Consider the following 27,932-nt stretch of genomic DNA (forward strand, 5'->3'; position numbering starts at 1 on the left):
TCGGCACCATCACCCCATCCGACCTTTTCGTGCCACCCCGGATCCCAGGGTTGTGTCGCTCGGGCTGCTCGGCTTTGCTTTCAATCGAGTACGTTTCCAGAGGAATCTTCGGTTTGTGTCGGTCGTTTTTCCAGATCAAGGTGTGATGTGTGGTCTTCCATTCCGTGTCTTTGTGATGCTTATTCCTGACCGTGCCTCTTGCGTGTCCTGGCCGTGTCCCTCTTGAAGCGAATCTGTCATTCATTTCCACGATCTTGAAGCAAATCTTCTTCTTCGTCCTCGTCATTCCTTGCTCTTCAACCTGGACGGCTTGTCCTTGATCGTCGCCAGCGCCTCTTCGGTCGTCACATGACCTAGCAATCCAAACTCGTCCTTGAGTAGCCGCACCCTCTCCTCTTCCGTCTCGATGATCTTGAACACCGTCTGTTCATCCCCGACTTTGACGATGAACTTGTCATCCACGATCATGCGCTGCTCTACCATGCTCGGGTGGTACGGATGAAGGTCCTCGTGAAGCCCATCTTGTTTGACCAACTCGCTCGATTTTTCGGCGTCAAAGTGCGAGGCCAGGCGGTAGGCGACGACGATGATCATGACCGCAAAGGGCACCGATCCGGGATGGCTCGTACCGTAATTGGCAGTATGGCAGTCGGAGAGGTTGCACTCGAACGGATGGAACGAGTAGCACTTTTCCCATTCGCGCCCTTTGTGGTTCTGCAGGATCCATGCCGTCTGTGTCACAGCGACGGCTTTCACCTCCGGATCCACTTCCTCAGACGAGTTGGGGTCAGGCTCGAGCGTTGATTTTGGCTGAACTCCCTTCACCAGACGGAAGCGGTCACTTCCGCGACCTCGCTCCTCCCACCCATCGCGCAAGAACATCGGCCGCAACGGCCCACTGCCAAATCCCACATCGCTGAGGTAGTACGCCCCTTTGCCGTCCACATGGCTCGGCAGATAGACCAGCGTTGCGCTGTGCGAGAAGCCCGTCCACTCGCCCGACATGGGCGAAAACACCCGACCTAGCACACCGACGTAGCGAAAGCCTAAGAAGGACAGCACCTCGCGATACAGCACGTTGATCTGCAGGCAGTAGCCCCCACCATGACGGTGCGTGATCAGGCGGGAGTAGATGTGAGCGAGTTGGGACGACATGCGTCCGTTGGGCTCGTACGAGAGTGAGAGTGATTCGAAGGGGAAGGTGAGCAGGAAGCGCATCTGGAGTGTGCTCAGTGTCGACAGTGTCGCGGCTGGGAGCGGGGCGGTTTTGGATGTCTGTGAAAGCGACGGAGAGGTGCGATAGCAAAGGATGTAGAGAGGGTCAATAAGAGGGGAAGGTGTAAGCGATGGGTTGCCGGGGGGAAGGGCTTACCTGCTCGTCCTCAAACCCGGGGAACGAGATGGTATGTAGCACCGCCCGAGCTTGAGTCTCGTCCAGCCACGAGGGCTGCTGCTTGGGGCGCATGGCGACCATCCTTGCTTGCGGTGGCGAGTGCGGGAGGGTGAAATAAGGTTTAGAGGCTGAGCTTAGGGTCAAATCGAGGCCGGCAGGTGACGAGATCGAAGAAGATCGACCTCCAGGATATGCTCCTTTTGGGCTTCCAATCCGAGCTTGTGTATGCGATATATAAGTAGTGGCGGCAGTCAAGGGGAGAGATGACGTTCAGAGATGGCCTCGCACTCTATACACAGGGAGCGCCAGGTCGGACAAGCCACGGGAGAGCCCCGCACATGCCGCTCCGCTCTCACGTGGCGTTCCGTCCTCTTTGAGGATCAGATCCGCGGACAGCTTCGAAAATCTGCCCGTGCACAGACAGGGTCCACTTCTTCCTTCTGTTCTTCCAGTTCCACACCATCGGTTCCGCCATGCCATGAACCCGAAACCGTTCTGGATCCTGCGCCATCACGGCTCTTCTCCCATCCGCTCGATTCACCACGCCCACTCTCTGCTGGCGATTGGCGACGATGGCGGTATCGTCTCGCTGGTGAACCTAGTCACCTTTCGACCGCGGTTTAAATGGATCGCTCACACCGACTCGATCCTTACCGTCCTCATCGTCGCGTCCGATCAAGTGGTCACACATGCACGCGACAACACGCTTAAGCTATGGCACCTACCTCCTACCCCTCCTTCGCTCGGACTAGCAGAGTCAAGCGTAGAGCCAGAGCTGATCCGCGAAATCGGCGTCAATGCACTCAACTTTGCCCGCTGCTCGCATCACGCTGGCCACATCGCAGTGCCACACACCCTCGACGCGGCCTACATCGACATCCTTGACCTTCACACGGGCAAAAGGGAATCGGAAGCGATAGGCAGACCGGACGTCAAGCCCACTTCCCGGCTGGCCATCGTCATGTCGCTTCACTTGATGAAGGACGACGTCGTCGTGGCCGGGTACGAAGATGGGTGGGTCAAAAAGTGGCGCGACGGCGAGCTGATGTGGAGTGCTCGATGCCATAGCGAGTCGGTGATGAGCGTGGCGGTATGCGAGAAGGAAAGCTTCGGCGTGAGCGTCGGCGCGGACGATAGGATCGCACGGTTCGATTTGGAATCGGGGACCGTGGATTGGACCCGGACGCGAACGCCGGGCAAGGCAAGCGTCGCCATCAGCCCAGATGGAAAGACCGTCGCTGTGGGCGGCTGGGACGGGTCGTGAGTACATTCAGCACCGTCAACCAGCACAAAGCAAGCCGCTGACCTGTTTCACATCTCTGCATCGCACACAGGCTAAAAGTCTACTCGACATCAACCCTGACAGAGCTCGGCTCGCTCAGCTACCACCGCGATACAGTCGAGTGTCTTGCTTTTGCACTGGCCAACCGCGGCGATCAAGCGGAGCAAGACGATTCGGATGACGACGCGGATTCCGGGAACGGTTCGACGGGCACACAGCTGGTGCTTGCGGCAGGTGGCAAGGATGGCAAGGTCTCGCTGTGGAAGTATCATTGATCATTGCCATCATGCCAAACTCCACCTTGTCTCACTGAAGACGCACACAATTCAGCCGACGGTTTGGGTCAGCACTGCAACTTGTCGGCAGCAAGCAGCCTTGTTTTTCGACAAGGAACAGCAATTGCAACGTGCAACAGCAAATGTGCAACAGGACACAGCATCTGCAAGAGCGATGGAGATCGATGCCGCCCGCTTACTTTCGATACCGCAACCGCTTAAAGTTGAAATGCAACTGCAGCACGCCCCGGTCGAAACTGTTCCTGAACCCTCGCTTGTGACTGTACTCCCACTCCCTGTTGACGATCCTGAACGCAATGTCCTCGTACGGCGGACCAGCGCTGAATCGCAGCAGCACCGTATCCTCCTCGCCCTTTTCCTTGATAATCTTGTACGTTGGGGCGATCGTCTTGTCGATGAGATCCGGATAAAAGATGTTGAATTTGTAGCCCTGCACCGTCTTGGGTGGCGGATTGTCCGAATCGTAATGGGTTTGATTGTATTTGTTCCAGTCGAAGCCGGTGTGGACGCGGTTGAAGAAGCGTGGCTTGCGCGGACGGTACTTGTCTTCCCATTGGTAGGTCTGATGGGTGAGCGGAGCTTCGTCGCCCCCATCCATGACCTCTTCGGTGACGTCGAGCGCTTTGGATGCCTCTTGCAGGAACATGCGCTCGGCGGGGTTGTCCGAGGTGCTCGCGCCATGCTCGTTGTGACGCGTTTTGGGGATGAAAAGCTGACCGGTGACGCGACGTCGAGCAGCGACCACCTCTTCGAGATGCTCGCGCACGGTCTTGATGGGCAGACGCCTGTCTTCGTAGCTGAGGTTGGCGGCGTCGATCGGCGCAGGCTCCATCTCGTCTGGATCGTAGAGTGCCTCGAGTTCCGCCTCTGCGTTCTTGCCCTCGCCATCGGCTTTGTCTTGAACATCAAGGGTGTCCTGTGCTTCGTCTTCGAGATCAGAATCGTCGCCAGTCTGGAGCAAAAGCTCCTTCTGCTGTCGCGACGCCTCGTCACGTTGCTTGCGTCGGAGGTACTCGAGTCGATTGGACAAGACAGCCTCGTGCATGTCGCGCAGTCTTGCTTTGGCTCGCCAAACGACGATCGCTTTGAGCACCCTCTCCCAGTATTCGACATCCACCGGTTCACCAGAAGCGAGCTTGGCGCGCACCTGATTTTGAAGCTGCTGAAGATCATCTGTCGATTTGGACGAAAGCATGCTGTTGATGCGTCCACGCTCCTCAGGATCCTGTCGAATTCCGAGAGCGGCTGTGGCGGTGCCCTCGGCCCTATCTTGATCTTCTTTGAGCTCTTCGAGCTTGTCATCGCATACGATGAGCATCGAACGCCAAAAGTCGAGGTTCGAGTCGTTCTTCTCGAGCTCCAGGTACATCTGAATGTCCTGATGCAATTCCTCCGTCTCCTCGAGTGTGAGATCTTCGAAGATGGTGTAGGGCTCGTCGAGGTCGATCTCGAGGCCAGCCTCGTCGTCGTCATCGTCCTGCTTGCCTTCTTGTTCGGAAATGACGTTGGGGTCCGCCCACTTGAGGTTGATGCTGAGCAAGTCGATGGGCTTAGCGCGGTTCTCTTTGACGCGGATGACAGCTCGGCGTTGGGCTTGTTCGAGATGGAAGTCATCTTCCTTGGCGACCCAGCTAGCCATCTGTGCTGACTCGGCGAGACGTGCCATCCTCGCCTCCTCTTCTTCTCGCAAAGCAGCCTGCTTCTCACGCTCGGCACGCTTAGCATTGAGCTTCTCGATCTCGAGCATAGCCTCCTCCCTTCGTTGAGCGTCACGTCTCTCAGCTTCTTCCCTTGTGAGCCCTCCTTTGCGTTCCTTCTCCTCCTTCTTTCCCCACTTGAACTTTTGACCAAGGTTGGCGTCGTTAAACGGATTGTCCTCGGCAGAATACATCATGAGCTCGGCAACGGCAGTGCGTTCCGCCGCGCCTTGCTCTTCGTCCAGGAAGCTTTCTTCGAGCTCCTTCAACTTCTCGGAGCGCTTGGCGGCTTTGCGGATCCGACGCTCCTCCGAGGTCTCCCGCCGCTTGGAGGACCGGTCGCTTCTGTGTTCCTTGTCACGATCCTGCCTAGAGCGACTCGAGCTTCCATGCTCCTCGTGTTTGTGCCTATGATGGTGGTCGCGGTCGGACCGGTCTCTTCGGTCGTCGTCACGATGTGATCGAGAGCTGTGAGATCGTCTGCTGTGATCATCCTCGCGATGTCGCTTTCGGCGGTCTGGAGAATGCTCCCTGTCGCGGCTACGGTGGTGGGGATCGTCGTCTGCGTCTGGTCGATGACGCCGTTTGTAGTCCGAGGGCTCGCGATCGTGATGCGAGGAGCTCGATCCTACATCGCGGTCGTGGGACCTTGACGAGGACGGCATCGTTGATCACTCAAGATTCAGAGGGACGACGATAGCGGGAGGCAAGGAGGTTTGATGGAACCAAAAAGTGGAGCTGAGAAGCTAAAATCGCGTCGGCAGTCGGGATTGTGCTTTTGGCTCGAGGCTGTGGGCGCAGCATCTTCCTGGCAAGAGGCGCGAATTTGATTGCATCCTTCTCAACACTATCATCCCACGGCGCTCAAGCTCTCTTTCCGTCACACCTGTCACATTCGTTCACAACACTCTTTCACGGACATGGCCGCACAAACCACCAGCAACTCTGCTGCTTCCTCGGCAGGCCGAAGCAACACCGCAGCTACGCCAGCCAACCAACTCGCCAACATTGCAAAGCTACTTGGATCTCACGTCACCTTCACCGTCGGCGAGAAACAGACCCGGACTCTCTCTGGCAAGCTCTGGGCGTATGATCCTACTCTCGGAGTCGTCGGTCTCGAATGCGAACCCACGACGCTGCCGTCGCACCTTTCGTCTGCACCTGCTGCGGCAGCCTCGGTAGCCCAAGCTTCTCAGACCTCTCGCAACCGCTTCGCACAGCCTTCCGCCGCCGTGGGCTTCACCATCGTCAAAGTGTCCGAGATCAAGAAGATCGAATTTCAGCAAACATCAGACTCGGCGAATGGAGCCGCGCCTGTCTCCAAGCCCAAGGCGGACAGCCTTACACAGATCTACCCGGTATCTCTCAAGGCGGCTCAGTTGCGCGAGGCTGATGCTGTCAAGCAGAGTCTCACCAAGGTCGCACGCACCGGAAAGGATGTTTCGCAGCTCGGACAGCAGATCTTCGACGCCTTGAGCAAGACTCTGCCATGCCGATGGCACGAATCGCACATCATCGTCATGGAAGAAGTGGTCATATCAGGTCCCGGCTACGATCCAGCTTCCACCAACGTTCCCGGCTACACACAAGAGCAACTTCAGTCGTTTATCGACGGTACCTACAAGGGCTCCGTACCAGAAGGCGCCCAATCCAAGGCCAACAGCTGGCAACGGGTCACAAAGGTGCTGCAAGGAGAAAGGCGTAAGATGAACGCAGCATGAAGATGGCGATCTCGCACACATGTCATCGTGCTCGCAATGCAACGATACGTAGACAGATCTTTGGTCATTCATTCGCCAACCTTGCTGACCAGACTTGACCACACGATTGAGACGGACGCGTTCAGCGCTCGCTTGAGGTGCTCTTGCTCGAAGCGCTCTCCAATTGCAAGGTTCCAGCATTCTCCTGCACAGCAGAGCACGCGCGAACTCACCACAAGGTTTTGAAGGAAGCAGTCAACTTGATTGAAGCGACGATTCTATCTTGCGTGCATGCAACTGTTCAAAGACCCTCCTCGTCATCACTCGCACCTGGCTCGGAAGCCATCATGGGTCGATATTCGGATCCTGCCCGGTTCAATCGCCGTTTGACATCCGATTCGTCCTCTCCGCTCGACCACCCTCGCCCGCCAAGCCAGCTGAGCAATACCGGAAGCAAGATCAAGCCGTGCAGAAGACCGCCGATGATCAGGCAAAGCCATGTCTTGGCGTAGTACAGCTTGAGCAGATCGGACTTGGTGAAGATGAGCACGCCGACGCCGATCAGCTTAGTCGAGAAGATGCCGTTGACCACCGCTCCTCCCACATCCGTAAGCGCAAGCCAAGCGCGCTCGTCCCTTTCCTTCTGCGACATGGGATGCGATCGAGGCAGAGCGCCTGGCGCACGCATGAAAGCGCGCGCGATATGTGCGCAGAACTCGACACCGATCGCTGCGCACACGCTCAGGTTGACCAGCGTCAGCGCATTGAACTGGATGCCCCAGAAGCCCATAGCCCCTGCCACCAGGAACACGGCGCTTGCTACGCTCAGCGTCACCACTGCGCCGGTACGCCAGCTGCCAAGCAGCACCGTGTTGATGGCAAAGATGGCAAGAGCAGCCGATCCGAGCACTTGAACAGCCATCGAGAGCAGATACGTGTACTGCTCAAAGAAGATGAAGAACAGACTGTACGGGAAGACTTTGTAGCCCACGCGGGCAGAGATGTCGTCCGAGATTCGCTGCGATTGCTCCAGTGCATCGATGAAGTCGGACTGCGACCTGAGCGGCGCAAAGTACGTTCGGAAGTGCGATGAGCGCACGGTATCCTTGCCAGTCTTGGGATCTGTTACGATGCTGAGTGCTGACGAGTACGCCGCTTGACCACCAAGCGGACAATCTTGATCGGTCGGGCTATGGAGCCACTGCTTGAGATAGCTGTAGAATTCATCCCCTTCGGGAAGACCATCCATCGTGATATTCCACGGAGGGTCTCGGCCCTCGAAGCATGGCTGACAAGCAAAGGGACTGTCCTGAGGGCCGCAAAAGACGGAGGGGTCCGATTTTTTGACGCGACAGCATCCATCGAGGATAGGGTTGAGCCACTGGAGAAAGTCGTCGACCCAAGAGCTGGCAGGTTCCGCGATCCACGAGACTTCCGGTCTTTGACGCTCGCCTTCCAGCGTGTTGGCCAACGATAGAGGTGCGCATGTTGTAAACCTCCCACAAAGATCTCTTTGACCTTGACGCTGAGAGACCTCTTCCCCGGATGCGACGAAATACAGAGGAGGACCGACATCGAGGAAGACGTCGATGGCGTCGAAGTACGGCCGGAGGTAGGACTTGGATGGAAGGGCCAGACGTTGATCCAGGCCCATCTCGATTCTGCGAACTCCGATGATGCTGATGACCGCGACCGCGCCAAACGCAATGACGACCAGGCGCTTGACATTGGATCGAAGCAAGATTGGGCCGTATCGATAGCGGATGAAAGCGTCGAGCATTCCTTCTTTGGGTCCAGCCGCAGTGTCGGTCTGGAGCTGAATTTGATGCTGATGCGGGGGCGTCTTGAGGCAAGGCAGGCAATCAATGCGGCCGCTCTCGACTCGATGAGCATCCAGCGTCATCGCCGCGATGAACACGGTGCAGTGAAGGATGGCGACGATGAACATGCTTCCCGCTGCGTAGAGAGCAAAATTCCTGACGGCAGGCATAGGCACCACTGCCCCGAGGAGGAACGCGACGATCTGGGTCGTCGCGCTGAGGAGGATGGAAGGGCCGACACGAGCCAAGCAGCGCGCTGCTCGCTCCTCAATCGAGTCGCGGCCGGTCGGGCTCGTTGAAATATGCGCCTCCATGAACAAATCATCCCGTGCCTCGATCTCGTCCGAGGGTGAATGCGCCGGATGGCTCGACGCGCCCATGTAAGGTGGAAGGGAGGCTGTTGAAGGGTCGGAACGAGTCATCCCAGCCTCGGCGCTTGTTGGCTCGAGTGCCTGCCGGTCCATCTCGTTGCACAGCAGGAAAATATTGTCCACGCCGACCGCCAGCAGCATGAAGGGGATGACTTCGGCGATGATCAGGGTAACTTTGACACCCATCGCGCTGAAGATGCCTACGGCGCAAGAGACCGAGCAGAGCACGATGATAATGCCGAAAAGACCTAGCGTGAATTTGGACGAGACGCAGTAGGTGTTGACAAGCGCCCTGCCACGACGAAGGACGCTTGTGAGTAGCTTCGAACGTCCATTCGTGGCATATCTTGAGTTTGCGCTCATCCGAGGGTAAGAGCCCGGCTCTACGATCGGCGTATCTTCTTCGTGGTCGTCCTCGATCACCGAGGCTTTGCCGCGCCTGCCTCCGAGGGTCAGAGCCACGTAGATGAACATGGTCAAGTAGGAGAGAATAACGATGCCGACGTCGGTGTTGCTGCTGCTTCCGATCTCGGTCTCGAGGCTGACTCCAGTGCTGAATGCAATTTGGATGCCTAGCTCTTGACGCCTTACCGAGAGAGGGTGGCGTTCTACTGTCAGGTTCTGCGCTTGCGAGCTGGTCAACGACCCAGCTGCGACCGCTTCGAGCAGGTTGAGCAGCTCTCGTTCCCACTCTTCGGCCAAGCTGACCAGGGTGGTGTTGAGACTGTTGTTGAGTACGTACGTCACGACAGCGGACCGTGCCTGGCTTGCCTCTGCATGCTCGGGTCTGCCTCCCAGCACAATATTTGGCTTCAGAGGCTGTCCGAACGTGGGCAGACACTCGGCAGGATTGCTACCGCATTGATCCAGAGCTTGGTCCCAACTATCCGCGTCCAGTCCATACCCGATGGGGTCGTCCTGGAAGTATCCTAGGATGCTTTGCACCACACAAGGCGTACCCGGACCTGCAGGGGCGAGGCAGACGTCCTGCAAGGTAACTCCCGAAGGCGATCTAAGCTCGCGGACCTCTTTCTCCAAATCAGCGAGCCACAGAAGGCGTTCCCAGGACAGGGCAGGCGGCAGAGCGTCTAGTTGAGCTGACGATGCGTTGTGTCGCAAGGTCGCGAGGCCCTGATATGACCTCTGGTCCATGAGGAAGATCTGCTGCGGCCGATAGAAAGGTCCAAACTCTTGGTCGAAGATATTTTTCTGCAATTTGGCTGTCGAGCCAGGCGCAACCCACAAACGGACCGGATCCACCTCGACCTCAAAGTCCTTCCAGCCGATGTTGGCAGCGCCGACGAAGACGGCTGCGAGCACGAACGTGAGCCAGGGGTGACTCGCGCAGAACAGACCTAGGCGGTAGAAGAACCGAGTCAAGAACTGATTCAGGGCGTATTTGCGTGGCTGAAGTGCGCCCAGAGCGGACAGATTGTCGTTGCGTTCCAATCCAATGCCGCGATAAGTGCCGTCCGGAGCAGAGCTCGAAGAGCTTGCTTCGCCAAAGTGTCCGAGTCCTCTGGAGCCACCAGAATTCGTCCTTTGAGTCTGCGTCCTGCTATTGATGCCATCCAGGGAGTCTTCAGACCCCATGCGGACCCGCTCGAACCCGCTGGACTCGCTGGAGAGGTTGAGACGGCCCGTTCCATTTGGCAAGGCAATGCCTCCGCGACGACCTCCGATCTTGCTTCTGATTGGCTTCCAGAACCAGAAGAGGAGGACAATAAGCGCGTAAAGAAGGATAGCCGTGAAGGAAAAGCAGGAGAGCGATCCGACGGAACAAGTCGACTTGGGCCCGTGCATGGGAGGCAGTTCGGGAAGGGCCGTGCAAGTGTCGGGGCAGTCGACGCAAGCGCAGCGCGACAACAGATCAAGATCGCTGCATTGTCTGGGGTTCCAGTCGAAGGGAATTGGTGGTGCAAGCGAGTCGTTCCGTAGAGGTGCTTGAGGCGGAGCATAAGCTCGTCGTATATCGTGATCCACGCTTTGGTCGGGAAAGTTGATCTGAAAGGGGCTTCCGAGCAGTGGCTTCTCGTCGCCGAGGAACTTGAGGAAAGCATTCGGAGTCTGGGCGCCGCCACCGATCAGATCCATGGCGAAGCCATTGCTGGCTCCAAACTTGACGTTCTTGCAGCTGTCGAAGAACTTCTGCTTCCATTCTGCTCCGATGAAGTACTCCACCGTCTTGACGGCTTCAGAGGGCTTGCCGTCGCTGCCCTTCACTTCTTGGGTTTCGACAACGTCGACGTACTGCGACTGATTCGGTGAACAGGTGAACGCGCAGAACAGCGACCGAAAGTTGTTGCGACAGGCCGGGCACGAGGAGATCAATGGTTCGGCCTGCTGAAGATTGGCCGAGAGGCTCTCCACCTGTGCTTGCGTGCAACACACCGGACCTTCGGCGAAGTCGGATCCACAAGTGGCTACCAGAAGCTCCCGGAAGCCTGGCTCTTTCGGCAAAGAGGCCTTTTCGTCCACGGAGCATGGCAGCTCTGGGCTGAAGATGCTCTTCTTGCCGCAGTTGCCTTTCATATGGCAGCGTCCCGGCGAACGCTGCGTGCCTTCGGGGTGATTCATGGCGCCTAGCCTGCTGCGAGCGTAGTGGCAAGCGAGCAGATCCGGTCCGACGATGATCGCGATGAGGCAGTGCTCAGAGATGGATGGTGGTAGTGGTGATCGAGAGCTAAAGTTAGGGGTCCACACCAGGGTCGCCCTCGGCTGCGGCCCGTGAGCTTGCCCCTGCGCTCACGGTGTGGAGGCATCGTGATGAGCCCTCTGTGCGTGAGACCCTTGACTGACGGCCACTTGCGGCGACACGCGCGCACATCGAATCGCGGTCAAGATCCCTTGCGTAAGAAAAGGTCTCCTAGGACGTATAAGACCCAAATTTTTGCTTGACATTCGCTGACTTGCTGCAGTTTAAGCCCTCATCATGGCCGAAAACAAGATGGAGTCGACACATCGACTTGCATCAGGGAAGTCTTCGCGCAGCACAGCCTGAGACGTGTGCCGTTCGCTCGATGTTGCGTTTTGTTTTGGGTCTTTTTGTCAAAAAACAAGATTCACGACTCTATAGATTGTCGTCGCACGCATTTGCCGTGTGCATAATGCAATTTCTGAGCGCTCGCTGCTCAGTTTCTCCAAAGAATATTAAATGTGAGATATGCGAGTCAACAAATTTAGCCAAGTATCGAGAAATGTCAGTCACTTGCGAGCAGGTGATTGCTTCCCTGCGGGCCTAACTTATGTGATTGTTCAAAAAGGGCATTTCATAAACTGAATGTCCCTTAAATTTGTGCGTCTGTCGTTCAAATTGTCAGATTCTGACTGTCCGAGAATCTGTGGGCCATTATTCTTCGCTTCTTTCAGAGAACTTGCAAAACTCACTGCATTTTGCGTAGAAGAATTGACTTCCAAGAAAACTTCGAGCTGCCTGCGTTGAGAATGATCGTCTTCGTCACTTTGGGCAGGGGCGATGGGAGCGACTACGGGATCGGTTCCAGTGCACTTCAAAGTCTGGGGAGCGTCATCGGCTGCCGGACATAAGCTGCACGGTGGAAGGACCGCAGGCGAAGAAGGGCGATGCGATCGCCTCATGGACATCTCTGGCAGAGATTCTCAATCGATTACAATGGGTGCATAGCGTGTAAAGTACAAAGCGAGGCTATCCTGGACAAGCGAACGATCGACGAAGCGGAAGCGATCATCAAGGATGCGCAGACGGGTTGCCAGGGCGTCTACATCTTGCGACGCAGCGTCCTGTGGCGATACAAACAAGGTAGTACCGAGCAACTTTTGGAGCGGACGCAGGAGATACTCTGGCGTGACAAGACGGTACGAGTCAGCGGTGCTCGCCACCCCTTTCTTGGAGGCTCGCCGATCTCCCGGGTCGCCGATATCGGCAAGAGCGATGAAGCCGTCCTGCATCATCTTTCGCACAGCCCATTCGAATAGCCGTCGGACCTTCTCTGCTTGTTGTTCGGTGGTTCCGAGTGAGACGCCGTTGGAACTGTCGCCAGATCGAGAAGTGTGACGATGCTGCAGACGAATGCGGACGAGGCGTCGAGCGAGTGCAGACAGGTCGGCGTCAGACTGGAGATCCGAGATGGTGAAAGCTTGACTGCGATACTGCTGGCTGATGTGCTGCTGAAGCTGGAGCTGAAAGTAGGCCTCCGTCAATTGTCGATCGGGGATTTTGCCATGTGTACGAAGCTGTCGAGAGCCAGACTCGGATGTATGCGACAGCCTGGAGTGCTCGCTGCTGGGGGAAGAGGGAATTTGCTGCGCTGGAGCCGAATCTGATTGGGATTGTGAAGAAGAGGCATGGCCCAAAAGTAATCTGCGAGCTTTGTCTGGCGAGAGGCGGCGCTTCGCAAAGTCGTCTTGCTCCGGTTCAAATTCGATCGCAGGAGCAGACACAGCCTTGCCGTCCTGCGAGAGATCAGATATGAGCTGACGCGCGGGTACATTTGCAGCGGTTCGATGCGGAGCTGGACGATGATGGGAAGGCACTGCCTTTTCAAGTGCAAGACGGTTCCAATCGAAGGACCGGCGATAGAGGCGTTTCTCGATCTCGATGGCATCGAGCTGGTGCTGACACTCCGCGTTGAAGTCCTCGCATCGTTGCAGTCGATGGGCGAAGAGAAATCTGTCGCCACTACGATCAATCTGAATCTTGCCAGTACACTTGACAATGTCGCCGACCTCGAAGCGCGGAAGCATGGGCGCAAGAAATCTGTTGGCCGTCTGAGAGTCCAATCGGCTGGCGGACGTTGAGGCCCTGCTCTGGGGCGGCATGGTGTAGCATTCGGGGATACCGCCAGAAGCGGTCGAGGTCGCGCCTGTCCCCGTAGCCGCCTGAAGTGGATGTGACCGGTTCTGGCGCAGACTTTTGCGCGTCTCGATGATCCGCAAGACAGAAGTGCCGTCGTCCACTGTCGAAGGGAGGCTCAACGATCAACCTGCATCAGCCGGGCTGATCAAATGAGAAACATTTAAAAGCACGAATAGGACTCACCTTCATAGCTGACCTGATCCTCCTTCGGCGTCACTCCTACGACCATGCCGCAGACTTTCGCGACGAGTCCGGGAACTTGATGATGCAGAAATAGTGTTTGACCTGATGCATACATGGCAAAACTTTCAGATAGTGAGTGTCGGCTGCTCAGCGGCCATGTCCTGACCTGCTTGGGTTTGCTCACCTCCAATCGCGCTCGATAGCTCCGACAGGGCCTTCATCCGCCGCACTTGCCGGCATGTGCATATGAGCACAGCATCAAGGCTTCGTTCCGCCCAATCGTACAGTTGGACAGCGTCGTTATCCGAGATTTGACGAAGAGACGAGCTCTTCATCCCGTGAGCTTGTGGAGCTAGAACGATGTTGATGTGTCCGCATTGATCGATGTAAACCATGGGTTATGAGGAGATGACCGCGAGGAGGGCAGCAGCATTTTCTCTGCGCTTAAGAGGTGACAGAGAAGCGTTCGGTGGCATCATGCAAAGGTCTCGATGTGGGGTGAGCGAAGGATGGCTAGCCTACGACGATGGCAGCTTGTCTCGAGACCAACACTTTCGTAAACTCAGTTTTCTCCACCTTTCCGACATCCGAACGCACCAGAAACAAAGCGCAGCGCGGTGCGGCACGGCTGCTGAGTCTAGCCAGAAAAAGTGTTGGTTGGAAACGCAGTCCGCGACGCGTCCCACGCAAAGGGAGACCCTTCTTTTTCTTTTGTCCCAGCTTCGAGCTCGAGACCGTCATATCTTCTGCCTTGTCGACTTTCAAGCTTGTCAGAGAGCCACCAACAGCCCCAATAACCGTCAAACACAATGAGCGACGCAACGTGAGTGACGACCAGCCGGCACAATCATCAATATGGACCCTCACCTGACTTTTGCCGTTGCCCCATCTATGTGCGCAGCGTGACCACCAACTCAGCCTCGACCGAGCAAGCCGCCGAATACGAACAGCCTTCAACGCTCGACAAGGGCAAAGGCAAGGCAAGGGCAATTGAGCCAGGTGAGTTAATTACGGTAAATGCTCAACCTGCTAGCCATAGATGAACGTATGCTGACGGGTCTTGTTCGCTTTGCGCTTTGGACATCAGAGGAGGACGATGAGGAGGATGAAGATGACGATGAGGAAGACGAAGAGGACGACTACAACATTGACGACGACGAGGTATGTGACGGAAGGCCGTCTTGCGGCAATTTGCGATGCAAACATGCTCTCAAAATACTGACCAGGATCTCTTACGATTTTACAGCTCGCCGAGCTGATCGAGGACGACGAGGAGCTGGCAGAGATCGACACCTCAAACATAGTGTGGACTGGGCGCCGACGCAACGCTCCTCTTGACTATAGTTCCGAAGAGGCGCTCAAACAGGCGGGTCTCGACTCGGGCGCCCCAGCAGGTGAACAGGAAGAGGACGATGCGGAGTTCCATGTGAGTACGAAGACCTGTTGGGCATACAAGCTAAGAGTCCTGTCAAAAGCTCACCATCAGCCTCATTTCCTATTGCGGCGGTCGGTCATGTAGGGCGAGGAGATGAACGACGAGTAGCGGCAGGTACTGTCAACACACCACGGGGCCAGTCGAAAGCTTGCTATGGAGGGTATAGGTACAAGTACAAAGGTAGACCACAGCACTTCGACGAGCTAGTCGTCGGGATCCGCTTCCTCAACTCCCATTCCGCCAAGGCCTTCGTGGACAAAGTCGTCCTCATCCATTTCCACGTCAGGATCCTCTTCGTAAGCCAGATCTGCCACTTGTCGTTCGGGATCAGGTTGGGGGACCTGTGCCAATCCACCTTCCTTCGAGCCACCCAAATCGGCTGCTGCAGCTACCTGGCCGGTGAATTCACTGATTTGCGCTGGATGCTCCGGATTTGAGTCGTGCGTTGCATCAACAATCGCTGCTGGATTGTCCTGTGCTCCTTCTGCAGCGTACGCGTTGACCTCGGTCGTCGGATAAATCGGCAAGTAGGTCTGCACTAGCGAGATGAGTTCTTCGATCTGATGCGGGTGGAAACGTTCTTCCAGCTCTTCGACGAGCGTGTGCAGCTCGACAATGCTTTGAGGAGCATGATTGACAATCTGGAGTCTTTCGGATCGGTTCAGGCCAAGGGCACCTCGTCTTGCTTCTGAGTCGTTGATCGAGTAGCCGCGAGCCTTGAGTTCGTCAAGGAAAGCGGCGATGTTGTCGGCCTCTTGATGTGCGCAGGGTTTTGTGGGCTCGCTGAGCGCAGAGATGGTCTGAGCGAGCAATCAATGTGGCATCAAATGGAAGATGTCGATTTTGTGGTCAGCACGACAGATTCCTCATCGTCTCTATTCGACTCGATTGCAAGTCACTTACCTCGTACTGAATCGTGCGCAGGTTCTCCGGCACTTTGGACAGCCAGACGTCGTCCTCCTCGCCTTGGGAAGCCGTAGCATTCCGTAGTGCATCCTCATCGTCCTCGTCGATCTGGGTGATCTGCGGCGCAACGGACCCTCGAGTCTTTTGCTCCGACTCCATCTCCTTGAGCACCTTCAGCACTTCAAAGTCGCTCAGCAGCGCCGAGCGCGCTTTGAGGATCCTCATACCGACGATCTTCTGGCTAGAGTGTTGAAGACCACTGCATGGGGCAGCTGCGTGTGAAGCGATAGGATGTAGAATGGACGAAAGGAAGATTGCAAGCCAAGTAAGAAATCAGGGTCAAGCTCGAAGAGGAAGAAAAAGTGCAATTACGTAAGCAGAGCAGCTCCTTGCAGAAAAAGTGGATGCAGCAACGCTGAAATTTTTGGTTTTGGACCCTCATTTGGCCGTCGAACCCTCCACAGCTGGCAAACTCAGAAGTTCTTCTGCCACCATCATAGCTAACTTATTCGTCCTCCCTCCCTGCCGACCAAGACGACATTGCCTCCTCCAGATCAACGGCTTGATCGTATCAGACTGTACCATCGTCAAGCACAGCGCTCAACCTAATTTCTTTCGAGCCAAGGAACGACCGTCTTGACAGCTTCGTTGGCCTTTGTTGCCCTCGCCACAGAGATGAAGATCAAGGCGCTGTCGCGGTCGCTCGACGTGCACGCACCTGCTCGACAAGGTGACCCTGCTCCACTCTCTAGGAATCTCGACCCGGCATTGCATCCGTTCGACAAGCCAAGAGAGTATACTCGCGCCCTCAATGCCGCCAAGCTGGACCGTCTCTTCGCCAAACCGTTCGTTGGCGCTCTTGAGGGCCACATTGATGGCATCTATTCGATTGCAAAGGACACCAACAGACTCAACGTCGTTGCATCCGGAAGTGGCGATGGAGAAATTCGTCTCTGGGATCTGGCGCGCCAAAAGCCCATCTACGTATACCCAAGGGCGCATTCTGGTATCATCCAGTCGATTTGCATCTCTCCCTTGACCTTCATGTCAACCACTGGCACCACGTCTGTAGGCCGCAGGATGCTTTCTTGCTCAACAGATCGCACTGTCAAAGTCTGGGATGCCGACCCTACACCCGATGGCCTCGGACAGACCACTTTCAATGTCATGGATGATGATGACGACGAGGACGACATGGACGCCGACATGACCACAGGCGGCAGCTTGAGACGAGGTGGTCTCCTCAGCACACGCGACAAGACTGTCCCGCCCAGCGAACCATTGACAGTGTACAGTGGCAAGGCTGCTTTCAACTCGTTGACTCACCACGCTTCGAGCGCCATTTTCGCCTCCGCATCTTCCTCGATCCAGACATGGGACCTCGAGCGTGGCGGATCTTCCGACCCTCTGCTTTCCATGACATGGGGCCCAGATGCCATCAATGTCGTCCGCTTCAATCTGAGCGAGCGCGAAGTTCTAGCAAGCGCAGGCAGCGATCGCGGCATCGTGCTCTACGATTTGCGCAGTGGCAAGCCCTTGACCAAGATGATCATGCAGATGCGAGCGAACGACATTGCATGGAGTCCAACAGAGCCCACTGTCTTCGCGGTGGCAAGCGAAGATCACAATGTCTACACATTCGACATGCGTCACCTCAACTCAGCGACACAGGTCTACAAGGATCACGTTGCCGCGGTCATGTCGGTCGACTTCTCGCCCACTGGCACGGAGCTCGTCACTGGCTCGTACGATCGAACCCTTCGTATCTGGGACTACGGCAAGGGCAATCACTCGCGCGATGTCTACCACACCAAGCGTATGCAGCGCATCTTTTCCACAGCATTCTCCATGGATGCCCGCTTCGTGCTCAGCGGCTCGGACGATGGCAATCTGCGAATTTGGAAGGCCAAGGCGAGCGAGAAGCTGGGCCTGCTCAGCGGCAGGGAGATGGCCAATCGCGAATACGCAGACAACCTGCGCAAGAAGTGGAGCGGTGTGGGCGATGTGGCCAAGATAGAGAAGCAGAGGCACGTGCCCAAGGCGATCAAGCAGGCGCAGAAGATGAAGAAGACCATGATCGATGCCAGGAAGAACAAGGAGGAGAACAGGAGGAGACACTCAAAAGCCGGAGACAAGAAGCCAAAAGCCGCGAGAAAGGAAGCCATCCTCTCGCAGCGCGATTAGGATCGAAGAGCCCTTTCCCTCAGTCTTTGCATTCCACCTGCATCATTGTATTTGTACCACTCTAAAGCATGTCGTTGCATGTCTTGACCCCGTCACACCGGCGCCTGCGAACAAGCCTACCTGAGCACACGGCAGACACTGAAGTTGGCGGGTCCTTCATCGCACCTCAGCGACCGAGACATGCTCCCGTCTGTCGGAACCACACATCAAACGAGGAAGACGCACACGCAGGGGGAAGGCGGGTGCTTGAAAGTAAATTATGGTTACAATTATTCCGTCGAACGAGAGGGAAGGAGATACAGCGTGACGACACGAAGGGGGATAGCAGAATACAACAGCCCTTGGCGCTTTTGACGGGAGCAAGGGCGAGAAAGAAAAGGTGGTCCATGCAGACCGAGATGTTTTGAGGATCCTCGCGACTAGACCTTTGACGAGCATAGATGGCGTAACGGATCCGAGATTAGTGGTATACAAACTCGAGTTGATGCAATCCGATGATAAGAGATTCATGAGCCCCTTAGGGAGCGGTGGCGGCCGATTGTGCCATCTCGGCCTTGGTCAAGAACCTGCCTCCAGGCCCTCTTGGCCTCCTGACAGCATGCCTATGCCTGCTCTCGTGAAGGTAGGGCTTCTTGCCGTCTTCGCTGTCGCCATCCTGACCCGCCTTCTCGCGGGTGTGCATGTAAGTGAGGAATTCCTTCTTCCTCTGCTCCTCGATCCTGGCTCGTGTTGCCCTCCTCTTGAGGATGCGCTGGTACTGTTTGGCGTTGACGTAGAGCGGCTCGTCTTCTGCTGGAGCCGACTCTTCCTGAATGGCGCGCGCGACTTCGGATTTGGAGTCGATGGCATCTTCATCTTGGACCGAGACGCTGAGACCAAGATTGGAGGGAGCCGAGTGGAGGGCGGAAGAGGCATGGTAGCCAAAGTCATCGGAGCCGACGATGGACTGTGCTCGGGAATTGGAAACAGAAGTGGGCAGAGGCGCAGCGGTGGTAGAGCCGTGATAGGGGCTCGCATGAGATGGCTCATTGATAATGCCGGGACCGAAGGATGACCAGAGGCGGTGTTCTGTGCCTGCCACATGTGGGGCCGAAAAGTCATCTGCATCGCCTGCGTTGATCCATGCGGTGATGTCGGTGTCCTCTGGATCGGCATGATAAGACGAGATGCTGTGATGGAAGTCGCTTACAGGACTGGTTGCTCGGGACAGAGCACTGGGGATACGTGGACGTGTGCGACTACGGCTAGAGGAGGAGAGGCGCGATCGCGGCTCTTCTTCAGCTCGTGTGCGCTTGCGAGCACGAGGGCGGACGTTGCCTCCGGATCCGGAGTCGTCGTCGAGACCTAATGCGCTGGCGGTAGCGGGATGAAGGAGATCCGAGGTGGAGTAAGGTGAGCCGATGTAGCCGGGCTCAGAGCGCATGGCAGCGGAATTGATTTCCCACGGATGCTTGTTGTTGGCCAAGCTGGAATGGCTCTCGGCCCCGCTGCTGTGAGTGGTAGCATTGGAGGGGATGCCGTGATAGGAATCGGCAGGCGAGTTGGCCCAGCTCAAACGGCCGCTGTTGGAGAAAGCGGCGACAGAGGCGCTTGAAGAGGAATGATGGTCTGCTCCGGGAGAGAAATGCTGCTGTGGAGTATGCGAAGAGTTGGAGTAGGTGTCGAGGTGATGTGTATGATGACTGGCGGATGGCGCATGATTGGAGTGGGACGAAGCTGGATGCTGAATGTAGAATGCACCAAAAGACAAAGGATTCTGAGCAATGCTGCTCGAGCCTGGCGTTCCAGCTCCAATGTGGCTAGCAGATGGCGAGCCTGTGTAGGGGATGTTGATGCCACCTGGTGAAGGAGGATGAGGTGAAGTGGACGCCGATGGATGGCCGATTGGATCGTAGAGATGCGAATAGGACTGCATCTTGTATGTTGGTGTGACACCGTATAGGCGCGCTTAGGCTGGGGACCTTCCAATTTGTTGCGAGAGTGCCGTGTCGCGCCGTGTGTAGTGATGGTGATGAATGATGACGATGGGGTGTGAGCGGAAGGATGCGATGATTGACATGACTGTGGTCGTGTGGCCCGATTTGCTCAGAGTGCGAGTCTGCTGCGATGAGAAAAGCGTTCTAAATTTCCATCAGACCCGCGATGAAAAAGCAAAAATTTCAGAAAGGAAAAACTCCACCTGCTGTTCAGCTGCAGGCGCTGTGTGTGACATTTGTGGAAGAGTTGAGACGAAATTTAGCCGCCCTCCTGCCTGTGTCGGTCGCTTGGTGCTGGTCCCTGCAGTCCAAAGATCTGCAATTCCACGCACGAGGCTGCAGAAAGAGAAACACGCCGCCTTCTCGGATGATCTCAGTCTCTCGTACGTTACACTACCATTCCGCCTTGTTGGCTCCAGACCTGCAAGCACAGCAACTCTAGTGCCCATATGGGCCGGCCACTGACCGAATGCTTCCGAGCATGGCTGAAGCAGGAGCATCACCAAGAATAGGCGCTTCTCTGGCCAGCTGCCATGTGCTTCGCCGCAGAAAACGGATCGAGACCCTGATTTTTCCGAGCATGTTTGATTTTGTTTTGTTTTCGAGAGTGAGCGAATTTTTTCTTCGCAGCGCTCCGAGCATGAACTGCAAAGTTGGCTAAGTTAGCGTACCGTTGCCATGGCAGCTTTAGCAGCGAGTCAAGACAGTCAGCTGTTCAGGGAAAACACGCGCTCGACTCGCCAAGACCCTCGCTTGGACAGCTGACTTTGACCTCTGACTCTCTCTGCGCCGTGACGGCCGATGCGTTCCGGTGCACTCACGGATCCAAGCCAAGGGTCCCGAGCGCTGCGCAACTCTATCAAATGACTGACCGCCTGACTGGTGCCTGTGCGTCCACTCGGACATGACGGCTGCCACTCGTCTAGGCTGCTGTTGCCCCTCGTCGGAGGGGGACAACCGCTTGCTAGCCTCGCCATCATGTCCAGGCCGTTCATCGCTACAGGATAGTCATGATGAGCATCCTTACTCTGCTTCTCCTTGCTTTGGCAGCACTCGCCGGTCGAGCCGCTTCGCAGTCGGCAGCAACTCCTCGCATCCTGCTCTACACCAAGACGGCCGGTTTCAGACACGAATCGCTTCCCATCGCCATTCGCACCATCACCTCGCTCGGAAATGGCTCGCTCACCCTCCCTCGCTCCGCCATCGACCCCTCCATTGCAGACGTGCGCTGGAACACTGTCAACACCGAAGATGAGACCCGCTTTCACAATTACACCTTCCTCTCCCAATTCAAGGCCATCGGCTTCGTCAGCACCACCGACCAGGATCCTCCCTTGAACGGCACCGTCCTCGACGACCAAGGTTTGCGAAACCTCGCTCGCTATGTCGAACAGGGAGGTGGCTTCTTCGGTGTCCACTCGGCGGCAGCCACGCTCTTTGGCGCTCCCTTCTACGGTCGACTCGTCGGCGCCTACTTTGACTACCACCCTCAGATTCAGAACATTACTGTAAGAGCAGTCGAAGGAGGTCATCCATCTACTTTCAGATTCCCGGCGGAAGGCCTGCGGATCTTTGAAGAGGTCTACAACTTTCGCTCCGATCCTAGGACTCTTCCGTCCCCAGCCAATGTGCTCGTCACCAACGCTTCCACCTATGAAGACCCTGGTGTCAACCCGCAAGGCTTCAGAAATGGTACCAATGGTCCCGCTCCCCTTCCGCTTGCCTGGTGGAGGCAAGGCGGCCTGCTCGACTCAACCTCGACAACCGATCCGAGCGTGAGAGGCGCGGGTGGCGCTAACATTCAGGCATCAGGTGGGCCGGGCAGATCATGGTACACGAGCTTAGGTCACGACTCGTCCACATGGCAGCTTGACCTCTTCCGTGGTCATATCGCCGGTGGAATCGCTTGGGTACTCGCATCGGACGCTTTTACACCTGCACAGAGCAGCAATACAAGCAGCAGCGCCGACACGTCCAGCACTGCTTCAGCTTCCCCTACTAATAGCAACAGCAACAGCAACGATGCAGGACGTCAGTGGATCACCAGTGTGCCTGCATCGATGCTGTTGGCGGTGTTGGCAGCTTTGCTTTTGATCATGTCGAATGTAGCGTAGAGACTCGAATTGATCCACCTCTCTCACGGTCCACTCGTTCCAGCTGTCCAAACATGCAAGATCGAAATGAGATTCGGGAAGCTGCAACAACCCATCTAATGATGAAGGCGGGACCAACAGAAATACACAAGCCAAAGTGGGCTTAAACCACCGAACCGCATGCACGCGACCTCGACGCCGCTTCTCTTTCGAGCTTTCTCCTCCACACGACTCGCATTTCTGAGATTTTTGTGACTGCGCACGGCGACTTCGGAAGCTTTATTCAAGTTTCGGTACTCGGTAGTGCAGCTTTTTTTTTGGGATCAGCACTTCACCTTCCTTCAGACCTTTGACTCACCCTATCCCCCATACTCTATCGACATCGACATGGGCAAGAAAGGCAAGCCCTCGGCTGGAAAGGCCGCCGCAAAGGCAGCCAAGAAGGAGAAGGCCGAGAAGCAGGCCACGCGCAAGCTCACAAAACAAGTAGCAAAGCAAAAGACTCAGGTCAACGGGAAATCTTCTTCGGGCAACACCAAACAGAACGGCAAGAAAGGCGCCGCAGCGGTCGACGACGATGAAGAGGATCTCGACGCGCTGCTAGCCAGATATAGGGAGCAGTGGGAGCAGGAGCATGTCGTGTCCGAAGAGAAGGTGGGTGGGCCACCGTCTCGCCGAGCCAACGCAACGTTCACGCCCTGTCCGCTAGGCAACGATCTGTACTTGTTCGGAGGCGAATACTTCAACGGCGAGCGAGTAGCCTTCTATCAGGACATGTACCGATACATACCCGAAAGGAACGAGTGGCGCACGTACGCCTCCAAGAACCAGCCTGGTCCTCGATCAGCGCATCAAGTCGCCGCAACACCGGCTCAAGGCGGCATGCTCTGGCTCTTTGGAGGCGAGTTCTCAGGCGCACGACAGAACGCATTTCACCACTACCGCGATCTCTGGGCGTTCAGTGTCGAATCCAAAGCATGGGAGCGTATCGATACCAAGCTTCGTCCCAGCGCCCGCAGTGGCCATCGCATGGCATTTTGGAAGCACTACCTCGTCCTCTTTGGCGGCTTCATCGACACGGGCGTCAAGACGCAATACCTCAACGATCTCTGGATCTTTGATACCCAGAATACCTTCAAATGGACCGAGATCAAGCAGAACGACCTTCGTCGACCACCACCACGTTCCGGCTTCTCCTTTATTCCTTGCCCGGAAGGCATCGTCTTGTACGGCGGATACTGCAAGAAGTATGTCAAGGGGCAACGCACACAAGGTGTGGCACTCGAGGACACATGGCTGCTGAAGATGGACGAAGATCTCACAAAACTCGACTGGGCGAAAAGGAGGAAAGTGGGATACGCACCCAATCCAGTTCGCAGTGGATGCACCATGGCGCTTTGGCAGTCGAAGAGCATGGGAATCTTGTTCGGAGGTGTAACAGATACAGAAGCCGACGAAGAGACCATGGAGAGTACTTTCCACAAGGATCTCTACGGCTATCAGCTTCCAGGTACAGGCAGGTGGATCAGTCTCAATCTCAAGCGACCCAAAAAGAAAGGCGGAGGAAGGAGGAAGAAGAAAACAAATCCCGCACAGCAACAACTGCAACAGCAGCAGCATTACAGAAACGACTCGGATGACGATGGCGACGAACATGACTACGGCTCGGACAACGATAACGGCGATGATGGAGCGCAAGACCTCACAGCTTCCACAGAGAAGCTACAGATCGAGCCAACTCCCCCGCCGCCACCATCACCAGAGGAGGAAGAGGAAGACGATCCAGACGATCCGCTCAAGACCGTCCCTCTCGAGCGGTACAACGTCATGCTGGCCGTCCAGCGCAACGTCCTCTACGTCTACGGTGGCATCTTTGAAGCCGGCAACCGCGAGTACACCCTGGATGACTTTTACACCCTCGACCTGTCCAAACTGGACCGCTTCACGTGTCTCAAAGAGTGCCCTATCGACGCGCTCGAATGGGACGAGTCCGAGTCGGAGGACGATTCCGACTCTGATTCTGGTTCGGACTCGGACTCCTCTTCGTCTGAATCGGAGGGTGAAGAGGGCGATGAGATCCCAGAAGGGTTCGAATTCGATTCGGACGACTCGGACGACGAAGAGGCGCGACGAGCAAAGATGTCTGCGGCCGAGAAGGATGCCCTTCGGGCCAAAGCGCAGGCGTTCATGGGCGTGTCCTCCGACTCGGCGCGGACCGAGCAGGAAATCATGTCCACGCCTCAACCGGGCGAGAAGCTTCGCGCCTTCTACGAGCGCACCAAGCAGCACTGGGCATCCACCGCACTCATCGAGAGCGACGGCAAGCTGCGTGGCAAGGAGATGCGCAAAAAAGGCTTCGCCCTCGCAGACCAACAGTATCAGGAGTACAAGCCGATCCTGGAGGAGATCGAGAGGATCCGGGCAGAGGCTGGATTGGATGAGAAGGAGGCAGCTGTCAACAAGGTCGGTGGAATCGGCGCCGGTAGCACGGGTGTTGATTCGAGGAATCGACGCTGAAGACACACGGAGAAGAAGAGAGCAATTCACACACGTGCCCACTTCGGGTCGACAGCATCATCAAACGTAAAGCTGACCGTGTCAGAGTGTGAAAGGCTGAGGTTTCTGAGAGACGGCATGAGGTGCGAGGAGCGAGACGGGGAACGAGGGAGAGCAAGACAAAGCACGGAAGAACTGAGATTGACGACGAGGTTGGAAATCTAGAGCTTGTGACGTGCGCCGCCGGCAATGCTTGCGAAGCGTTGTTGGGGTGCGCCAGATGTGAAGACCTTCTCCGCGCCTCTCAGTTCGGCCTGGTTGACGCCATCGACGCCGCTATACGCGTACGCTGCGTCGTTGAGCAGCTTCTTGGTGTAGAGCAGCGAGAAGGGGCTTGCGTTGGGCGGCAAGAACTTCTCCTGCACGTGCTTGAGGACGTCGTCGAAGAGGGGCGCGGTGGCGAGCTTGTCCTTGCCATCGAAACCAGCGGGTTTGGTGAAGAGTCGGGTGATGAAGCCGCTCTCCTTGAGTTCTGGTGCTGTCATCTTTCGGCCCTCGAGCAACGCTTCTGTCGCGCGACCGAGGCCCATCCTCTTGATGAAGGTGACGGAAGTCAGACCCTCAGCGACGAGGGCGAGCGACATGAAGGGGACGAAGAAGAAGAAGTCATCGTAGGCATAGACTAGGTCGCAATGGCTCGGGATGGCTGCTGACAGCCCGACTGCGGGACCGTTCAAGGCGGCGATCAGGATCTTGGGATGATTCCTTAGCGCAACTGCCAGCTTTCCCTGTCCATTCTGCGTCCTGGCCACGTAGAAGTCGCCGATCAGAGCTTTGCCCTCGGCAGTGTTGGGGTCCGCCTTGGCGACGTCAACGGGCAAGCTTCGCGAAGGATCCTTGACATCAGCTCCGGCCGAAAAGTAGCGTCCCTTGCCGGTGAAAATGGTGACGAGGATGTCGGGCTGCACGGCGATCCACTCGAGACAGGCGGTGATGGCCTTGTAGTCGGCTCCGCCGAGCGCGTTGAGCTTCTCAGGGGCGTTGAAGGTAATGACAGCGACGCGGTTCTCGCAGTCGGGTGGGAAGGAGAGTGCTACCGGTGCAGAGTTGGGGCTGAAGGGCGGCTGCGAGGTGAAAGTGAATGAAGACATCGTAAAATTGTGTTTCAGGGATAGACCAGGGGCGAGTGCGCTGAAAGGAGAGTAGTGAAGGAGCAGGAGGGAATGGAGGATGAGACTTCTTGATGTCTCGGCTTTTGTAGAAAGTGTGGGGTTGATGGCTCCGGTATTCCAATTCGAAGAAGAGCCGGATTGAATAGCCGAAGCGCTGGCACACGAGGGCCCAAGCTCTAAATTTTCTGGACGCTGGAAATCGTTGCGTTTATCCGGGCCGCACCTGTCAAGAAGTGTCGTTACAGATCGCTCATGCGAATCCCGGAACAGCTCTTCGCTTTCTCTTGGTCTTGATGAGTCTGTTGACGTGACGACGCTGCTTGATCACGGGTGGAGCCGTCAGCCGAGGTGCGGTCTTGGTCGTCTTGGCCCTCCTTCCTCGTCGCGTGCGGCTGGGTTTCTTGCGGAACACATCGTCTCGTGGAAGAGGGGCTTCCGCGGGAGCAATGATGCAATTCGCGGCGATGAGCATGTACTCGACCTCGATCTCGTCCTCCTCTTCCTCTTTTGCCGATTCAGCGGATTCGCTGGCATCTGCTTCCGTGTCAGGCACGTCAGCGTCATCATCCGTCAGGTCTACGATTGTTTCGGCTTCGACCTTGACTATTGGGTGCGGGTCATCCTCATATTTAGGCAAAGAGTTCGTGAGCTTGTGGAAGAGCGAACCAAGCTTATGGAGTACGCCTCTTCGAGCGATGCTATCGATACGAGACTCCGCCATCGCGGCTGGACCCGCGACTTCTGAACTGTCGCTTGGCGGGAGACCTTGGGAATCAGGATCCGCAAGCAGCTCGTCCTCTGAAAGTGCCCGCAAAGTGCGATCAGGACTCGATGTTTGATAAGCTGAAGGGACTGACTTGAGGAGCACTCGGAGGAGCTCGTCGCTGTCAAGGAGAGGGAGATCGCTATTGGAGAAGGTCGGTTCGAGGTAGGTGGTAGTGAGCGTGGGCATCGTTGAGCACTGGTTGCGGATCTTGATCAAGCTCAGTTGTGACGAAAAAGAAGGTTGCGAACTCTTGCTTGTAGCGGGAGCAAGTCAGGTTTGATTGACTTTCTGAAAAGTACGCCAAGAAGACGACAGGACTAAGGTTTGCCAACGGACTTGCACAAAGCTGCGGACAAAGCATTGATCTCGCACCGACAATACCTTCCGCACATCGTGTCAATCAAAGCCTCATCACACAAAGGGGCCCCAAGGCGTGGCCGAACTGTGCGGAAAGAGATTGTCGTTTCCGCATCCCGCACAAAGCTATAAGATCTCGCTCTGCTGCATCGACCTTTCTTCTCCTGACTCCACCTTTCATCAGCTCCCGTCTTCCCCTCTCTCATCCTCTCTCCTCTCTCCTCTCTCCTCTTCCACATCCCTTCGCTTCTCGTACACCATCGACTACAGTGTTGAAGACCATCATCGACACTACATCGTTCCTGCTCAAGCCTCGTAGAGGCACAAGGGCTCGCCGGAACCATGCAGTCCACCTCCGTCACCCCACCTCCCAACCCCACCCCGCCCGCAGCAGACATGGACGAGGATGATGACGAGATCGTCTTCGTCAGCGATAACCTGCGCACTCCCTCCAAGAACAAGGCCGGTCCATCCGCTCCCTCCGGCGCCACCCCTTCGCCTGCCAAGAAGCGCCGTGTGGCCAAAATGGAAGATGACGACACCGTTGCGACCCCCAAGAAGCGCCGCTTGGCCAAGATCGAAGACGACGAGACCCTCGAGACCCCCAAGAAGCGCGGCAAGAAACGCGAGCGCACCGAGGAGGACGAGTTGACCGACGAAGGACTCGTCAGCGACGAGCTCAAGGTCGCAGCTGGTGTCAAGGACGAGAAGAAAGTCGCTGGTGCGTCTGCTTCGCCTGCAGGCGGCTCGCCTACGAAGAAGGTATGCATCCGCCAAAGGTCCTCGCAGATCATCGACGCCGATGTCGAACAGCTGACTTCATCCATTTTCAATCTGTCCCCGTCCGCGTTCAACAGCGGGAGCGTCGAAACTTCACTCTCGAAGAGGACAAACTCATCATCCAGCAGTGGGTTCCTTCCCTCCGCTCGTATGCCATCAACGGCGTGGACCCGTCATAAACTGACGCCTTC

General features: G+C 56.4%; 15 protein-coding genes across 15 annotated transcripts; 7 read left to right on the forward strand and 8 right to left on the reverse strand.

Annotated features, from left to right (window-relative positions):
• Positions 1–282: 282 nt before the first annotated feature.
• Positions 283–1,474, reverse strand: PSEUBRA_002636 (Arylamine N-acetyltransferase; the record flags this gene model as incomplete). The annotated part of the gene is made up of 2 exons (XM_016437041.1): positions 283–1,275; positions 1,373–1,474. The coding sequence occupies 2 exons, from the start codon at positions 1,472–1,474 to the stop codon at positions 283–285; spliced, it is 1,095 nt and encodes a 364-aa protein (XP_016292543.1).
• A 397-nt stretch (positions 1,475–1,871) lies between these two features.
• On the forward strand, positions 1,872–2,950 carry PSEUBRA_002637 (WD40 repeat; the record flags this gene model as incomplete). Its single annotated transcript, XM_016437026.1, has 2 exons — positions 1,872–2,653; positions 2,728–2,950. The coding sequence occupies 2 exons, from the start codon at positions 1,872–1,874 to the stop codon at positions 2,948–2,950; spliced, it is 1,005 nt and encodes a 334-aa protein (XP_016292544.1).
• A 196-nt stretch (positions 2,951–3,146) lies between these two features.
• PSEUBRA_002638 (Cactin, domain protein) lies at positions 3,147–5,333 on the reverse strand (the record flags this gene model as incomplete). Its single annotated transcript, XM_016437083.2, has 1 exon — positions 3,147–5,333. One exon carries the CDS (start codon positions 5,331–5,333, stop codon positions 3,147–3,149), a length of 2,187 nt encoding a protein of 728 aa, XP_016292545.2.
• Positions 5,334–5,588: 255 nt separating this feature from the next.
• Positions 5,589–6,389, forward strand: PSEUBRA_002639 (Anticodon-binding domain protein; the record flags this gene model as incomplete). The annotated part of the gene is made up of 1 exon (XM_016437055.1): positions 5,589–6,389. One exon carries the CDS (start codon positions 5,589–5,591, stop codon positions 6,387–6,389), a length of 801 nt encoding a protein of 266 aa, XP_016292546.1.
• Positions 6,390–6,669: 280 nt separating this feature from the next.
• PSEUBRA_002640 (Patched) lies at positions 6,670–11,091 on the reverse strand (the record flags this gene model as incomplete). Its single annotated transcript, XM_059464863.1, has 1 exon — positions 6,670–11,091. The coding sequence occupies one exon, from the start codon at positions 11,089–11,091 to the stop codon at positions 6,670–6,672; it is 4,422 nt and encodes a 1,473-aa protein (XP_059320695.1).
• Positions 11,092–12,177: 1,086 nt separating this feature from the next.
• Positions 12,178–13,911, reverse strand: PSEUBRA_002641 (Nucleic acid-binding, OB-fold; the record flags this gene model as incomplete). Its single annotated transcript, XM_016437090.2, has 3 exons — positions 12,178–13,493; positions 13,577–13,678; positions 13,761–13,911. 3 exons carry the CDS (start codon positions 13,909–13,911, stop codon positions 12,178–12,180), a joined length of 1,569 nt encoding a protein of 522 aa, XP_016292548.2.
• Positions 13,912–14,385: 474 nt separating this feature from the next.
• Positions 14,386–15,119, forward strand: PSEUBRA_002642 (Histone chaperone domain CHZ; the record flags this gene model as incomplete). Its single annotated transcript, XM_016437064.1, has 5 exons — positions 14,386–14,399; positions 14,478–14,575; positions 14,664–14,737; positions 14,823–15,002; positions 15,096–15,119. The coding sequence occupies 5 exons, from the start codon at positions 14,386–14,388 to the stop codon at positions 15,117–15,119; spliced, it is 390 nt and encodes a 129-aa protein (XP_016292549.1).
• Positions 15,120–15,214: 95 nt separating this feature from the next.
• Positions 15,215–16,142, reverse strand: PSEUBRA_002643 (RNA polymerase II, Rpb4; the record flags this gene model as incomplete). Its single annotated transcript, XM_016437072.1, has 2 exons — positions 15,215–15,811; positions 15,915–16,142. The coding sequence occupies 2 exons, from the start codon at positions 16,140–16,142 to the stop codon at positions 15,215–15,217; spliced, it is 825 nt and encodes a 274-aa protein (XP_016292550.1).
• Positions 16,143–16,592: 450 nt separating this feature from the next.
• Positions 16,593–18,101, forward strand: PSEUBRA_002644 (WD40 repeat; the record flags this gene model as incomplete). Its single annotated transcript, XM_016437058.1, has 1 exon — positions 16,593–18,101. The coding sequence occupies one exon, from the start codon at positions 16,593–16,595 to the stop codon at positions 18,099–18,101; it is 1,509 nt and encodes a 502-aa protein (XP_016292551.1).
• Positions 18,102–18,618: 517 nt separating this feature from the next.
• On the reverse strand, positions 18,619–20,016 carry PSEUBRA_002645 (CCAAT-binding transcription factor, subunit B; the record flags this gene model as incomplete). The annotated part of the gene is made up of 1 exon (XM_016437084.2): positions 18,619–20,016. The coding sequence occupies one exon, from the start codon at positions 20,014–20,016 to the stop codon at positions 18,619–18,621; it is 1,398 nt and encodes a 465-aa protein (XP_016292552.2).
• A 1,074-nt stretch (positions 20,017–21,090) lies between these two features.
• On the forward strand, positions 21,091–22,191 carry PSEUBRA_002646 (uncharacterized protein; the record flags this gene model as incomplete). The annotated part of the gene is made up of 1 exon (XM_059464864.1): positions 21,091–22,191. The coding sequence occupies one exon, from the start codon at positions 21,091–21,093 to the stop codon at positions 22,189–22,191; it is 1,101 nt and encodes a 366-aa protein (XP_059321293.1).
• Positions 22,192–22,557: 366 nt separating this feature from the next.
• Positions 22,558–24,687, forward strand: PSEUBRA_002647 (protein of unknown function DUF4110; the record flags this gene model as incomplete). The annotated part of the gene is made up of 1 exon (XM_016437063.2): positions 22,558–24,687. The coding sequence occupies one exon, from the start codon at positions 22,558–22,560 to the stop codon at positions 24,685–24,687; it is 2,130 nt and encodes a 709-aa protein (XP_016292553.2).
• A 200-nt stretch (positions 24,688–24,887) lies between these two features.
• Positions 24,888–25,817, reverse strand: PSEUBRA_002648 (Crotonase superfamily; the record flags this gene model as incomplete). The annotated part of the gene is made up of 1 exon (XM_016437070.1): positions 24,888–25,817. The coding sequence occupies one exon, from the start codon at positions 25,815–25,817 to the stop codon at positions 24,888–24,890; it is 930 nt and encodes a 309-aa protein (XP_016292554.1).
• A 271-nt stretch (positions 25,818–26,088) lies between these two features.
• Positions 26,089–26,790, reverse strand: PSEUBRA_002649 (uncharacterized protein; the record flags this gene model as incomplete). Its single annotated transcript, XM_059464865.1, has 1 exon — positions 26,089–26,790. The coding sequence occupies one exon, from the start codon at positions 26,788–26,790 to the stop codon at positions 26,089–26,091; it is 702 nt and encodes a 233-aa protein (XP_059321294.1).
• A 513-nt stretch (positions 26,791–27,303) lies between these two features.
• On the forward strand, positions 27,304–27,920 carry PSEUBRA_002650 (uncharacterized protein; the record flags this gene model as incomplete). Its single annotated transcript, XM_059464866.1, has 2 exons — positions 27,304–27,723; positions 27,819–27,920. The coding sequence occupies 2 exons, from the start codon at positions 27,304–27,306 to the stop codon at positions 27,918–27,920; spliced, it is 522 nt and encodes a 173-aa protein (XP_059321295.1).
• Positions 27,921–27,932: the final 12 nt, after the last annotated feature.

This window comes from Kalmanozyma brasiliensis, assembly GCF_000497045.1.
Source record: "Kalmanozyma brasiliensis GHG001 unplaced genomic scaffold PSEUBRA_SCAF2, whole genome shotgun sequence".
NCBI classification, from domain to species: domain Eukaryota; kingdom Fungi; phylum Basidiomycota; class Ustilaginomycetes; order Ustilaginales; genus Kalmanozyma; species Kalmanozyma brasiliensis.